This window comes from Echiichthys vipera, assembly GCF_963691815.1.
Source record: "Echiichthys vipera genome assembly, chromosome: X".
NCBI lineage: Eukaryota > Metazoa > Chordata > Actinopteri > Perciformes > Trachinidae > Echiichthys > Echiichthys vipera.
The window spans coordinates 37,148,222-37,164,209 of NC_139825.1; the positions used below are offsets into that span (position 1 = coordinate 37,148,222).

The 15,988-nt window shown below is 45.7% G+C and overlaps 1 protein-coding gene across 2 annotated transcripts in view; it reads right to left on the reverse strand.

Annotated features, from left to right (window-relative positions):
* lrig1 (leucine-rich repeats and immunoglobulin-like domains 1) overlaps positions 1 to 15,988 on the reverse strand; it is a 43,323-nt gene that overhangs the window by 3,735 nt on the left and 23,600 nt on the right. For both annotated transcript variants that reach the window (XM_083939228.1, XM_083939227.1), the window contains 9 exons: positions 15,727 to 15,870; positions 13,914 to 14,057; positions 11,734 to 11,814; positions 9,882 to 9,953; positions 9,345 to 9,416; positions 8,996 to 9,159; positions 8,254 to 8,607; positions 5,729 to 6,010; positions 3,868 to 4,302 (listed from right to left, as the gene is read on the reverse strand). In XM_083939228.1, coding sequence (XP_083795354.1) covers positions 3,868 to 4,302; positions 5,729 to 6,010; positions 8,254 to 8,607; positions 8,996 to 9,159; positions 9,345 to 9,416; positions 9,882 to 9,953; positions 11,734 to 11,814; positions 13,914 to 14,057; positions 15,727 to 15,870 — 1,748 coding nt within the window. The remainder of the gene's footprint in view (positions 1 to 3,867; positions 4,303 to 5,728; positions 6,011 to 8,253; positions 8,608 to 8,995; positions 9,160 to 9,344; positions 9,417 to 9,881; positions 9,954 to 11,733; positions 11,815 to 13,913; positions 14,058 to 15,726; positions 15,871 to 15,988) is intronic.

The following is a 15,988-nucleotide window of genomic DNA, read 5'->3' on the forward strand; positions in this document are numbered from 1 at the left end:
CCTTGAGACCCGGGATGATCGAGCTTTTGAATCTGTAGAACCTAAATGATGGAACGCTCTGCCTGCACCCTTACGGTCTGCAGTGTCTGTGGATTCTTTAAACATCAGATAAAGGGGCTGAGATGGAGTAGACATGAGTCTTGCTCCCGCAACTTTTGTTAATTTCACGTTTCAGGATCCCGAAAGTCACTACAAATAGTAATATTTGTCTCGTTTGACAGATACACCACAAATATATGTCAACATATGCGACCAGACAGACTGTAAAAGACCAGGGGGCGAAGGCTCGCGCCGAAGACGAGGCAGGCGGGGAGATTAGCATGGCGGTCATTGCTAACCATGGCTTTATAGCGCCCCCTAATTAATTTCAGCATTTTGAGGTGCTATCGTGCTCCTAAGCGCACAAAAAGTAGCACATGCATCTTTAGTGTCTAAACGTAATACCTGTAATATTTCAAAGTCACTGCCCCCACCTTTAAATTTGATGTAGATGTATGAAATTTGGTAGGCAGATGTTTGTGTATGGAGACTTTAAAAAAGGCTCTTGGAGCCATACCCTAAGTCCATCAACAAGTCAGTCATTTTGGATTTACTGTGCCATTTTTTGGCAAAGTGAAGCCAGCCGGGCGTGTTGTACTTTAACAAACTCCTCCTAGAGAATTAATCTTAGTGACTTCAAATCTGGGAGGTTGCATCTAAAGACCTTTGTGATTCTAAATTGTGCGTGGCGGTTAATTTGCCCAACTTTACTTTTTCCAATCTCCCCCAAATTTCACATTTTGGACAACATTCCAGGCCTGAAGACATCTACATGCTGCAATTCAGTCATAGTCATAGCGCCACCTACTGACAACAGGAAGTCAGCTTTATGTGTCAAACTTTGTCACATTTTGAGGGGCACACAGCTCAGAATGGGGAAAAATGGCAAGGTCCTGCAGTAATTGGGCTTGTGTGTGGTCAGCGCTCCATAGCGCCCGAAAACGCAAGCCATGGTTGGAAATATGTTATTTTGATGTTCACGAAATTTGGTAGAATCATTGCTCTCATCTCGAAGAACAAAGGCATTTTTGCATTTTTTTCTCCGTACAAAAAGTCAGCCATCTTGGATTTTGTGCATTCATTTTTGGAAATTCCGGAGGAGTTGTTATCTATTTCATTGCTCCTGAAGAAAGACAGGGATCCTACTTCATGCGGCAGCTATAGATCGGTCTCAAAACATAGATTTTAAGATACTTGCTAAGGTCCTCATCTCCGCCTCGAAAGTGTGATGTCATCGATAATTTAACTAGCTCAGACAGGCTTTACATTAGGGAGACACCCATTCAATACCAGAATGCTGCTCAACATCATATTCTCACCTGGGTCGTACACTACCGAGGTCATAGTGGCGCTAGATGCGAAGAAAGCATTCGAACGGGTGAAGTGGGGCTCTATATTTTTTATTTGGGAGAAATTTGGCTTTGATTCAAATTTTATTTCTTGGGTTAAGCTTCTGTATGTACCCCCTTCTGCAACTGTGTCCGTTCAGCACATTTCCCCCTCAAAGGTGGGACCCGGCAGGGCTTTCCACTCTCACCCTTGTTGTTCAACATAGCCATTGAGCCATTAGCCATCTGGCCTTGAAACCAGATGAGTTTGAAGGCATTACTCATTTCGGTCTACTCCACAAACTCTCCTTATATGTGGATGACCTCCTCTTACTTATTTCAAACCCCACATCCTCCTTCCCCCCCAGTTTTATCAATTCTGGATCAGTTTGGGCACCTATCGGGGTTATCAAGTTATTTTTTGTCATCAACTGGGCAAAATCACTCCCACAATCCATATTTCCCTTTAAAACAGCTGACAAGGGGTTTAAATATTTGGGGGTGTTTATCACCAGCTCCTGCGGGGACCCTTTTTCAAAAGAACTTCTAGCGGCTATTGGATAAATGCAAGTCAGACTAGATGGGCGGGCCTCCCCCTGTCCACTGCAGGCCGGGTTACTCTTATTAAGTTGGTAATTTTACCAAAGTTTCTGTTTCTTTTTCAACATCTCCCAATTTGTCTTAACAATTTGTTTTTTTACTAAATATTATTAAACTTTTATATTGGCTACGTGGTGGAGTTGCAGACGTCTGCCCACCCTGGATTTTGCTCTTTAGATTCTACGATTTGCTCACAGCTCCCCATAACTGCCCACAAGGTCTCACCTAATCCGGTTGTCGCCAATACTATTAAAATTTGGATCCAGTTCAGGAAGCAATACGGCTTGCAAAGGGCTTTGATCCTTGCCCCAGTTTTAAATAACTATGCGTGTCTCCCTTCCTGCACCAACCCTGCATTCCGCATATGGTCAGATAAGGGCCCCAAAACGCTTAATGACCTGTATGACAAAGTTGTTTTTGCATCCTTTGCATTTATTTCGGACAAATAATGCCTGCCTAATAGCCAATTTTTTCCGGTACCTTCACATTTTATCAAAAAGCAATTCCCACATTTTCTGAACCGCCCCCCTGAAGCTGAGATGGACCATTTCCTGGCTCTCAACGTACAACATAAATGACTGATATCTGTCATTTATAATAAGATTGCTCTTCTAAGCCCAGTCCCCACAGTATCACCTTCAAATGCATGGGAAAAGGATTTGGGGGTAGACATTACCGAGGTCCAGTGGAGGGGGATTTTAAAACTATTCCAGTCATCCTCGATTTGTGCCAGGCACGACCTATTACAGTGGAAGGTGCTTCATAGAGCCCATTTCACCAATGCTAAATTAGCTAAGATATACCCTAGTCACAGTGATGCTTGTAACCGTTGTAAGCAGTCCCTAGCCGACCACGCACACATGTTCTGGACGTGCCTGAAGCTTCCTGAATATTGGTCAGACATACTTCAAACCCTCAAACGTCTAACCATGTCTAAGGTTAGAGAAATTAAGGTTTTTACAGAGGGGATCTTTGACAGCATTCCACAAAACTTGGGACCCACTTCTGGCTCTTATTAGCAATAGTCTTACTGTTACTACTGATGATGCTGAGGACACTTCCTAGTGCCTGGAAGAAGATTTTTATTAGGTTGTTTTTTTTACCTATCTACTTATGTTATATGTTGTTCGGTTGCTTGGTTGTTTTTTGTGATCGTGTCTAACATGGGTTGTCGGGAGGGCCGACGGGATTCATGTTGGATTTTGTTTTTTTTTGTCTCTATTCTTTTTCATTTTATAGTAGACAAAGCCTTTCCAACGGTTATGCTTTTTGTTGTATACTTGGCTGCATAATTCAATAAAGATAAAGACGTGTTTAGACAGGCATTTAGTTGAGCTGTATGTCAACTAGACATCTAGGACTTAATTGTATTTTTCCTGATGTATTGCGTTTTTCTGTGTTCGCCCAAATGTTGTTTTATGCAATTGTAAAGCTCTTTGGGCAGCAGTAGCTCAGTCCATAGGTGACTTGGCTGGGAACCGTAGGGTCGCTGGTTCAAGTCCCTGTGTGGACCATGTATGGAGCGTGGACTGGTGGCTGGAGAGGTGCCAGTTCATCTCCTGGGCACTGCCGAGGTGCTGTTGAGCAAGGCACCGAACCCCCAACTGCTCGGGGCGCTGGTCACTGGCAGCCCCCTCGCTCTAACATCTCTCCTAAATTGCATGTATAGGTCCTGGTTGTGCATGTGTGTATTTCGGGCCTGTGTGTGTAACATGTATGATAATAAGAGTGAAAATTGAATTTCCCCGTGTGGGATAAAAATAAAGTAATTCTTCTTCTTCTTTTATGACTTTTGCCTGTGAAAAGCGCTTCATAAATAAACTTTACTTACTTAAGTTTAAGTTACTTAAAATCCAACTTTTTATAATTTAACCCATGATAACAGGAAAGAATAGATCACCTGTGTTGGTGACACTGCACTCCTCGCTCTTCTTCCTGGTCTGGTAGATGATGCACACCCACACCAGCGACGTCACCACAATACTCGTCACCACTGCGATTACTATGATTCCAATAGTGACCGTGCTTGGCCCCGCCGGCGGTGTGCAGGGGCCGCGACGCTGAGTCACCACCAACTGGCTGTGAGCGCGCTCCGTGCCCAGGGTGTTGGACATGAGGCAGGTGTAGCGCCCGGCGTCCTCCAGTGAGGCGGAGCCGATGACCAGCAACTGGTTCCCCGGGGTGAAGTGGTGTCTGTCGGAGGGGCGTAGCGGCTGGTCATTGCGCAGCCAGGTGATGCGGGGCGGAGGGCTGCCCAGGGCCTTACACTGTAGTGCCACCGTGTCCCCAACCACCACGCTGCGGTCCTCCAGGTCCTGTGCCAGGTGGGGTGTTTCTGTGGAGGAGAGGAGGGATGTTTCTCAGCATAAGTTTGGAGGTCAGTGATTTCTATTATTCCACTGGCATTATATGGCATCAAAGGTTCAGGTTACTGCTTTAGCTCTGCTTCTTCACAGTATCGATTACAGACTGGTGAGTCAGCTGGACAGGCTGAGCACAAAGCGTGAGTTTGATAGCTGACCACTGACCACTTATCTCATGATGACAGTCTCATCTAACAATCATACTTATACGTCTCAACTCATATGTGTAATCCTGACACATCCTAACATCACTCTACTTGATCATACATTTTAATCAAACACAAACATGATTTCTCTCGGGACAGGATCCTCTTCAGAACAATGTTTTCACCATTTCCCCAGGCAACTTCGCATTCTGCAGAAAGGAGCAGGTTGAACTCAATGTGTGTGTTGAGGTAGGTCTCTCCTCTCAGACCGAGCACTTCCCCACACAGTGGGACATACACAGATTAAGAGATCTCACTTAACCCACTTCAGCCAGCCAGCCAGCACCCCCCCCCCCCCCCCCCCCCACACACACACACACATCCCGACTCCACCATTCCAGTTCTTCTTGTGGCTCCCATTTTTCACCCCCGCCACACTTTTCCAGACGGGCCCCACAACTGCAGCCATCCGTCTCTCAAACCCAAACATCACAGATTCAGTCCAGAGGCATGGTTGCTTGCTTCAATATTTAACATTGCTGAGTGGATTAGCACTCAGCTTGAACTTCTGTGAAGTCTAACGAGTCTCTTACAACATGCAAAAGTGTCACTGCAATACCGCCTCTACCAGTCCGACCATGTTATATATAGAAACTGTTGCCTCTTTAGTTAAGGCTTGGGACTATTGTGTGTTAGCAAAGAAACACACACCCCTTTTCTGTTTTTTTTTTTTAAAGCTCTGTTCAACAAGGCCCTGCTTTACTCAGTTCAAAGAAGAAGGACAAAGATGATCTATGTCCTGAGATGGTTATACGAGAGCAGCTCTGTTTTGTTTGATTTACCAGTGTAAAACAGCCAATAAACTAGGAGCACTGAGGCCTGCAGTGAAGCAGCCATGACTGTCCCTCCCACCGAGAGAAGAGAAGGGTGGGGGGTGGGAATGCCTAACAAACACCCCTCTGTGAGTCGCCCTTGCTTCCCCGCCATCCCCCCTTTGAACCCCAACTGTGACCTCTGGCCATTGACCTGTGGCAAGGCCACAGCTGCCGAGAAAAGAAAAATATAAAGCCCCTCATTCTGTGGCCCTGGACTGACCAGTTCCCAACTGAGCGCCGAGCTATTTACAAGTGCGCCTTTTTAGCGGATGTGGGAACATTATCGACACTGGGTTACACTGAACACAAGTCAAAAATATATTGTTTGACTAAACTACAAGGAAGAATTTTGGCGGAAATGACTCAGAGGCTCTTACCCAGCACGGTGAGGGTGGCATTGGCAGAGACGGTGCCCGCTGTGTTTTTGGCAGTGCAGCTGTACACGCCCATGTCCTCAGGCTTGACGTCCATGATGAAGAACACGTCGTCGTCGGGCATGACATGCATACGGCGCTCCCGGGCAGCGGGGAAATCTGTTCCGCCGTCCTTCTGCCAGGCGATTTGTGGTGCTGGGTGGCCCTCTGCGGCGCATTCCAGCCTTGCTGTGTGGCCCGTCCTGATGGTGCTGTCCCTGGGAGTCTTCATGAAAGATGGGAGCACTGTTGACAGAAGACACATCATTTACATCAGTATAAGTTGTGCAAAACAGCATCGACATCTTTAACCTTTATGTATTCAGGGGAAGTCGAATGTCCTTTCAATTTTTTAAATTCATATTCTGTAAGATTAGAGAAACATTGTTTTAGCGTACTCTTTGGTGGTAAGATGTAATTGCAGGTGAGCCTGTTCTTTTAGAGCCCTCCATCTTGTCAAATCTACAGTCACTATGGCCCTCATTTATCAAACGAACGTACCGCAGAAAAACGTGCGTACAACCATTTCCTGGCAAATTTCGGCATTTATCAATTTGGACGTGAGCGGGAGCTACGATCAAATCTCACATCTGGTGAGGTCGTGTACGCAAATTTCAGCCTGTGTATTTGCGGTGCAGCACAGCAAAATCTGGCAGAAAATAATTAATAATTTTATATTTCGAAACAGCTTGGCTCCAGACCCCCGCGACCCCGGCAGGGACAATCGCTTGAAGTTGTATGAATGAAAAGGAAATTGCACTGCAGAGCCAAAGTCATCTCCTCGGTTAGTGGCTACCCTCGATAAATTGATTTAAATCAAACAAGGTATCAGATGGTGACAAAGGTTATACTCTGACGGGATACCTAATAACCCCTCTACAGAGCAAGAGCGCAGGTTCGGCAGTGCGCACCCATGCACACAGGTCACAGTGGAGAGCTGCTTCGGGTTGGCCTCCGTTATTCTTTTCCATACAGCGTTTTTATGGGCCACTTTTATTCCACTCTTAAGACTGCCAAAAAGCACATCTTTATTTTGCTCCATCTCGGAAGTCAGGATGCCGATCTCTGTGTCGGAAAAGTTTCTTTTCTAACCAGCGTTCTTCCTCTCCATGTTTGACCTCAGTGGGCGAGGCCTCCAAAACAGGAATATTTAAGGGCGTAACGTGTTAGTGATGATTGAATTCAGCCGCCGCATTTATCAAGGCCCGCTCATTCGTACGCTGGGATTGGTCAGATACGAATGTTTCATAAATCACACGTGGGTCCTGTCATACGAACAATTCCGCGCTCAGATCTGCGCCCGTTTTCACGCAAGATTGATAAATGAGGGCCTATGTGTGTTGACTTTTTTCTTTCTGCTCTTTGGTAAAAATTATTGAAACACATTCACCTCTACTTCCGGTCCGTCCCCTATATGTCACCCTCTTAAATCCATACACACATGCATATTACTATTAAACTTCTGCACTTACTACAAGCCTGACTCAGAATTTGGAAGTTCTCAAATTACCGATGACATGTGAACGCAGCATAACCGGCAATGACTAGCTCGCCAGGCATACTAACCACTGTCAGCAGCGTCACTAACATAGCGGCGTATTTACATTTAGGGAGGCAATGTTGCTACAGACACGGATATTGGAATACTTTTAACTCACTATTTGGTAGTAATTTAACAGAGCATTAACTAGATGAAAATCTTACAGATTACAACTTTAAGCATTACCTCATTCCTAGTGATACAGTTCTACACTTTCACACCTGCAAGCTAATCCCGCTGGAAAAGTTTGGGTTTAAGAACCTTGACAGCAGTTGTTCGGGATTACAGAGCATTACACACAGTTATTCTACCCACGCTTTCACAACTGGTTGTGGCATTCAAACAAGTGAACTTGCGGGCACAAGCCGACAACTTCAATTTCTAAAGGTAACTATTACATTCACGTGAACACCAATACAAAACATTATTCTTCCATTACACCACAGGGCAAGGAAGCAGCTAGAGGTCTAATGCAGACTTGGGCAGGGAACCAAATTCAAGATAAATACTCTCCGCTTGCAGAAAAGCAGAGTGACAGAGCACAGAAGAGAAGGCCCCTGTTAGTGCTGACATGCAAATAAATCAATTTGTTCCAAATACCATCCTGGGAGAGATGGAGGCCAAGAGAGAGAGTATACTTTATTCAAGTGAGAGAGAAGAACTCAGCATGGCCACTAATCTGAAACGCTCCACTGTCAAATGGAACAATTGAAACTCAGATAAGTGTCAGGCATTTTATTTGGTGTAAATGATGTAATCAGACATTGGAAGTGTTTGATATTCTTCTCTTTTCCCCTCACATTTGAATTGCAGTCATACTTTTTACAACCAAAATGACCAAACTCTCCCCTTTGATAATAACATAATCCATCTTAATAAAGAGGCTAATGAATTAGTTAGTAACTGAGCTTCTAGGTGGAAATGTCAGCCCAGAATGTAGAAAACCTACCGTTGACAATGAGGCGGGCCTTGCTGGAGTAGGTGGAACCAAAGTGGTTGGTGATGATGCACTGGTAACGGCCCTCATGGGCAAAGGTGACATGCCGCAGGTGCAGGATAGTGGTGTACTCCATCACACCGCCACCTGCGCTCGGTACACCAGATGTTGTGCCTTGGTGGTGATCATGCACATGGGCAAAGTTCTCTGTCTCTGCATGGCGAAGCAGCTCCTGGTCCTTACGCCACGCAAAGGTCATGGGGGAGGAGCTGCTGCTCGCAGCCGTACAGGTGAGACGAACGTCGCTACCAAGGACCGTCACCGAAGTTTCTGGCTGTACGGTGATTTGGGGCTTTGGAAGGTCGTCTGAAGATAGAAAAAGCGAATGAAAAGGCAGAAGAGGAAGGTGGAAAGAAAGTAAGAAAAGGCAAAAATCATTGGAGGGATGAAAAAAAGAAAGGACAAAGTCATTTGAAAGCATAAATCACAGTCGAATGTTATGTCTCTCAGTAGGTGTCTGCTTGCTATGCATAAATGGATGTGAAAGAGGCAGAGAAAACACACACAAGGAGCCATTAGCATGTCTAAGTTACAAAGTAAATGTTAACAAAAACACCACACAAACAAATATGTGCAACTATGTAAATAACAGAACAGCACCGAGCTGTCAGTGTAGGCCATCTGGTCCTTGAGTGCCTCTTGCACAACACACCCGCCCACAAAAAAACACAGATTTAGCACAAGCATAACTCACCACACACAAAGCTGTTAGACGGAGCCTGGAAGATGCTGGTGCCCTTAAGACTCTCCGGGTGGGCGCAGGTGGCATTGACACCGACCTGCAGACCACGTGTCACCAACCAGTCGGGCAGCCAGTGGAGCTGGCAGTCACACAGGAAGCTGTCGCTCTGAATGAGACTGTAGAGGGAGAGGAGTAAGTACATGCGGTATACATCACGTCTTTTGCAACTCTAACTGAATGTGTGTTTCTGATAGGAGTGAGGGAGTGGGTTTCAATCCCACTGGAGGCTGTTTTTACATGTGTATGTGGAGCTGTGTACATAAATGAAATGCATTTGTGTAAACGCATCAATAAAACTCACAGAGCCTTGAGGTTCTTCATTTTGCTGAAGGCATCGGGCTGGATAGAACGGATAGCATTCTCTACCAAGTTCCTGTTGGGACATAAAACGTGTCAACAACTGTGTACACATTAAAACCACACGCACAAGCATGCAGGCTTTCATTAGCAAGGGTCTGACTTTTAACCAAGGTGGAAATCAAAGCCTGTATGTCTGAGGATACATGCCAACTTTTCCGTCCCTCCCTGCACTCATTTGACAAAGGCCTGTGAAAGAGCTTATAGGAATTCCATTTCTTCTGTGGAGCTTGCCATGTGCTCAGTAACTTTGTTCCTGTGCAGAGGCAGGAAAAAAAGGCCAAAGTTGAGATTGTGCTAGGCTAACGAGAGAGAGGCAGCTGGGCGCTCGCAAAAGCCTCTGTCTTCTCCTTTTACAAAGACGCTATTAAATTGCTAGCAGCCTGCTCTCTGCCAGCTACATTTGGTCACCCCCCCCCCCCCCAACACACACACACACACACACTTTCTCTCTCTCAGCCAAGCATTGTGGGATACTCACAGGTGTTCCAGGGTCTCCAGGCCAGAGAAGGCTTTCTTGGCCACTGACTTGATCTTGTTTCCAAACAGAGTCCTGCCGTTTCCAAACATGAAGGGTGTCGATAGATGAAGAGGGAGAGAGAGAGGAAAAGAGGGAGAAAGGGGTGAGAAGACGGAGGTGAAAAGAGAGGGAGAGAAGAACAATTAGCAAAGCTGAATCTGATAAGAGTGAGGGGATTGAGGAATTGGAAATCTGAACTGTGTGGAGATTAGCCAGGAGGAAGGGTGAGGGAGATTGGATGGGGTTGGGAGTGTGGGGAGGGGGCACCTGGGCTCTGTGCTGCTCTTCAAAGACCACTTTTATCTTTATTAGAATTCAATAGTAATGACAGTGTGTGTGTGTGTGTGTGTGTGTGTGTGTGTGTGTGTGTGTGTGTGTGTGTGTGTGTGTGTGTGTGTGTGTGTGTGTGTGTGTGCGTTTTTCCCCTGCAGAGCTTGTAAGAACATACGTGCAACCACACGTGTGTCTATGCTAAGAAGTGAGTTTCTGTTCCCTCTGATTTGGGATCCTAATCTCTTCTTCCACCCTCTCCCCTGCTGCCACTTCCCCTTCCCTCATTGCTCTCCTGTTGTAAGCTTCACTTCACAGGAAGAGGAGACACGGCTGGCTGGTTCACAATGAAGACCCCGGTGTTCAAAGTCATCCACATGTACACAAAAACGTCTGTCTTGTCACAGGAATGATACGAGCGCTACTTTGCCATTTTTATTTTAAAGAAATTAGATAATGCATAATCAAAGCAAATTAAAAAAGCCAATTAATTGTTTTCCTTGGCTAAGATCTATTAAGACCCACTTCCCTCCCATGTGGCGGCATTCACAAGCTGCTTTAATAAACCCAGTGTGTGTGGTGGACACTTTGATGTCTCCCCCTTCTTTCTCTTTTTTGCATCTCTTTTTCCCAATCTCTTTTTCCCATGGCTCGATTTGCCAGCATCAGGATGCAGCGGGCCGCTTCCGCCAACGCCGTGACAAAAGGGGCAGGGTCAGGGGGTAGGGCGTGTGGGGCGATTGATGTTGATGACTGAATGCAGCCCTCAATTTTACCCTCTCTCAGTTCCTAACAACAGGGACTGGAAAAGAGGGGGACGAGAGGAGCGGAGGCATGGAGAAGAAATAGAACTAAGCCTATTGGGGAGCGAACCCCTGCCAGCTCAAAGAAAAGCCCTTTTCTCCCTTTCTTTCTCTTTCAGCGGTGCTCACACTGGGAACCATCTTGGCTGGACATCATCTTTTCATCCTGCAGGTTGATGATTGCCGCTCAGTGCCAGAAACTCTTCGTCGGCTATAATTTCTCAACTTGCCAAGTCTCGACTTTGAAGTATTTACTAGCTGCCTTGACAAAAACATGAATAATAGGGGATAAAAAAAATGAAAAATGTATTCACTCTATCTCCTTCTTAGACCATTAGCAGTAAAGAGAACTCTGTTTGGCCTTAAAGCTACAGTGAAACAATGAAATCATGAGATGAAAGCCAGATCGAACTGGAGGAAAACTGGCCTGAGCTCCTACAAGATGACTGTAGTAAAAATTTCCTTTCGATGTTTCATGCACAAGCCTTGTGAAAAAAAAAGGGGGGGAGAGGGGCCCTATGTGTCATTGCGCCTTAAATTGAACTACCTTATCAAAACTGGCAGTGAAGGGTGAGTCGGAATACCTTTGGATGCAAGAGAAATCACTTCAGTTTCTCTTTTTTTGCAGAACAGCAGAGATAATCCCAGAACCAGTGACAGGGAAGAGGAATGAAAAGAAGGGAGTAATAGTGAAGAAGAGGCAGAGAGAATAAAAAGAAAGAACAAGGGGAGACACTCACAGCTTGTTCAGGCTGTCCAATCCAGAGAAGGCCCCGTTGGTGTCCTCTATTGTTCCCGAGATGTCATTATGGTCCAGCTCCCTGTGGAGAATGAGAGAAAAGAGGGGGATAAGAAGGATGGAAGGAGGGAGGGAAGGAGCAGACAGGGTCTGCCAGTGTTGAAGGGTTTCACAGACCTGGCAGAGGTTAGATCTGGAAGTCACAGGTTTACCCCTTCGACTTCGACCCGCACCGCACCTGCCTTAAGAGCCCATTCACCGCTCTGTTCTGCCAACCAAGCACATTGGTGTGTCGAAGCAGGAATCAGCACAGGGAAACACATGTAATTCACAACTTCATGGAGAAATTGGTGAGGACACAATGCCATGTGAGAGGTTGAGTTGGGTCCGTTCGCCTGATGGGGGCAGGTATGGCGAAGTCAAAACCAAAGTCAAGAGTCTTAATAAGGTTAGGTGCCATGGCCGCAAAAGACAAAATAGATTCAATGAAACGAAAAAAGAGCTCCTTTAAGAGCGTTTTGGGGGGTTTCCAAACACTTGTTGAATGCACTCTATTTCCCCTTACTACATCTAAAGAACCTGCAGGTGAAGTCATCGCTTAAGAGGAGCCACCACTCCACCCCTCTGCATGGTAATCGAAAAGAAAAACAACAGAGTTGGAGGACTCCTATGAACCATTAAAATACTTTCTATAAAACCTGAGAAAAGCCTTTGAGGCCGATGGTCAGCCACACCCTCCAACATCTCCACAATAGCATCCTCCACTCCTCCTCTCTTTGCTTTCCAAGCATCCCATTTCCCCTTTGGTTCTTCTTTTCAGTCTCCATTGGCTGCTGTCTTAGTTGGACTGGACTGGACAGAGGCTGCCAATTTCCTACTCTTTCTGGCTGGCTGGATGTGAATGGACATTGCCTTGTTAAAGCAAAGCCAGTGGTGGGGGCTGTAGAGCATAGAGACCGGGGGCATGGAGAAGGGGAGGGGTGAGCCAACGACCCCCGAGACCGAATTAGAGGGCATGCTTGGCTTGTTTGGAGCTTTCACACCCCGATGCAGGCTCCAGCCCCATGCCAGCACGACCAGCAGCGCAGGCCCAATTAAAGCTCCCCCGGCTCCTTTTCAGGGCCCAGCCTATGCCTGTCCTCCCGTCCACTGATTAGATTAGGCCTGCCTCAAAGACACAGAGTGCAGGAGTGATACAAGAGGAGAGAAAAGATCATGCAAAAATCAAGTCAGAGATAGTGTGTGTATTGAGGGAATAATTCTAGGAGATAACATAATACACTTAGGATAACAGAGTGGAAGAATGGACATTAAGTGTGCTTTAAAAGGTTAAAGCCAAAAGAAACAAAGTGACCAATTAAACAAAAGAAAGGAAAACTTCACCTGAAAAAAGGGCTGTGGTATGACAGTCACAAGCTCCCTGTCCTACCCTCTATTTCCCTCTGTTGCTAGTTATCTAGCACCCATTTGCCAGCAGAGAGAAGCCTTATGCGTCTTTGCTTGTCACTGCTGTGAGAGAGAGCTTGCCTAGCAAGCTCTGGCATGACTCCCCTCTCTGGCTCTCTCACTGAGAAGAGGCACAGCCAAGAGGACCTTGGTTAGAAACCAAGACCCCCGAGTCTTTCTCCTGGAACTATCCCCTGACTTTCTCCTTTTCAATCCCTCCTTTTTTGTGCAAAAGGTGGGTCAGCAGGGAAAAGAAACCTCTGTCTTTATCCATGGTTACTAAAAGCAGGGAAGGATCTCAAGGGAGGTGGGCGACACAGAACGCTTTTAGATCCAAGTTTGTTAGCCGGTGTTCAAGAAAAAACAAAAAGCCCAAAACAAAAGGAACAAAATGAGAAGAAAAAAATAAGGAGTATCCACAGAAACTACGACAATAGTGATGCATGAACACCTCGATGAAGTTAAAACAACTCATGAATGCAATTAAGATCAAACCCATCTTAGAGTAGACAACTCCTGCTTTCTGAAGTTAAATGAAGGAATTTTGTAAGCCTAAAAATCAAATATCACAGAGGCTAAACCAATATTAAACATCTTAGCTTTCACTGCTCTCGAGTGGCACATCTTATCCTTATCATCAGCAGGGGCAAAGCCGTAATGAGTGGGTTAATGGGGGGGGGGGGGGGGGGGGGGGGGGGGGCTTGGTAATAGTGGTTGGGGTTGAGGTGTACTTACAGGATGCGTACAGCCTTGAGGCCTCTGAAAGCTCCCTCGGTGATGTGGCTGATGGAGTTGTGGCCCAGACGGAGAGTGTGGAGATCCCCCAGCACAGCCAGACTGCCTTCATCCAGACGAGTCAAGTTGTTGTACGACAGATTCCTGGAGAGAGAAAACGGGTGCGAGACAGACAGAAAAAAAGCACAGGGGCAGACACAGAGATGGAGGGATAGAGAAGGAAAAAAGGGGGAAAAGAGAGAGAAATTTTCTGTGTGAGGTCTGGAAGAAGATGACAGGTTGGAAGAATGCTGAGGCAGCTCGCGACATCATTATACTCAGATTTCATGGCTAAATCAACGTCTATTTGCCAGTCTGTGATGTGTTTTTCCATTGTGTCTTTTTCCTCACCACAAGATGTTAACAGAGAATGAGCTTAGCAGACGTTAGAGCTTAACAGAAGTCTGAAGCCTTCGACAGGGAAGAAAACACATTCTCGGTTGGAACTTTACATGTCTACAACCTCCGTTTATGAGCCTACTTGAGCATGTGGTAAACCCCAGGGGAATATACTGTCACTCAGCTCTCAAAATATTACTTATTTTCATACCTGTCTACCAAATGTGATCTGAACAGTGGATTTCCGAGCAGCTTCACTTATTTTATAATAGACAATGACACTACATATTGTGGAAAATTTTGTTATATAAAAAAATAATAATACTTAAAACTTCTTGTCAGAATGTTGTTTCAAAGTATGCATGTAATAAATCTTGATGAATCCTGATTATAAATGACAATAAATCCCAAAATGGGATTCAAAAAATGGTAATCAAAGACAGTATTGTGCATTTCATTGCCCTCACTGTGGCCCTCGCTGCCAGTCTCTGTAGGCCGGGCCTCGGGTTTCCTTGACCAGTCATGTGTGCAGAGATTCTCCCTGATGACCAGCTCAGCCTGGCCCATTGGGAATGCAATAACAGTCCCTTCATAAAGAAGAGTCACTCTCTTCTATCAGTCGTGGAGGGTTATCATAACTCTAGATAATAAAAATTATATAACCGCTGACTGGTGCAGCGCCGGGTAGGATGATTCTGGGATGGCGCTGGGAGCAATCACGTGCACATAGGAAAGGGCATTAAGATACACAGAGCAAACTAAGATGAACGGCATCTACCTTTTTATACCGTCTGACTGTTACACATAAACAAACATAGGCGCCACAGAGACCCGAGGCTACCTCGCAGTTAGCAACGCCTCAGCTGAGCAAAGCACTTTACAGCAGCGATACGACAGACATGTCGGCAGAGCAGGAAAGACTCTCAGATAATAACTCCTCATTCTGTGGACAAAGGCCGTGAAGGCGATCCTTCAGTGTAATTATCACAACAAAACCGGTAGGGGATTACACGCCGGTTTGCCAAACCCCCATGCTTCAGAACTGAGTACAAAACTCTTGTTGCAGGGCTTGAGTGCTGTTGAGCCCAGCTCTAATTATAGGATAAACAGGCTTATTCTGAGAATAGCGTAGCATATTGGTTGTTACAGCACAATGTCATATAACTCTGGGGAAAGTAGATGGGTTATAAGGGTGGGGTGGGGCGTGTTGGATTATCAGGCTACAGGACAAGAGGATCCCCAGGGACAGACAGAAAATATATTAAAGCAAAAGTTCACTATGCAATTGGTGTTAAGTTTTAAATATACAACTTTTAGTTTTTTTAAATTGACCTATGTTGAACCTATATTCTATATTGACTCTCTTCACTTTTTGAAAGAAAAGATATTGCACAAGAGTTTCAGTGTTCAAGCTAACTTAAAAGACAGGACTCACAGCTCCCTCAGCTTCTGGCAGAACTTCCATCCATCAGGGTTGATGCGGGCTATAGAGTTGTTACTGAGAAATAACTGCTGAAGGGATGCCAGGCCGTACATTGAGCCGCTGTTCACCTCCGTCAAGCTGTTGTAGTCCAGGTGACTGTAAGAGACAAAAATGAGCAAGATGAGTATTAACAGGAAGTAGGAATTTGAAGATCTTGACACAATGGTTCACAGACAGCAGGATGGCAGGAGTTTGGTGGTTATTGGTGCACCGT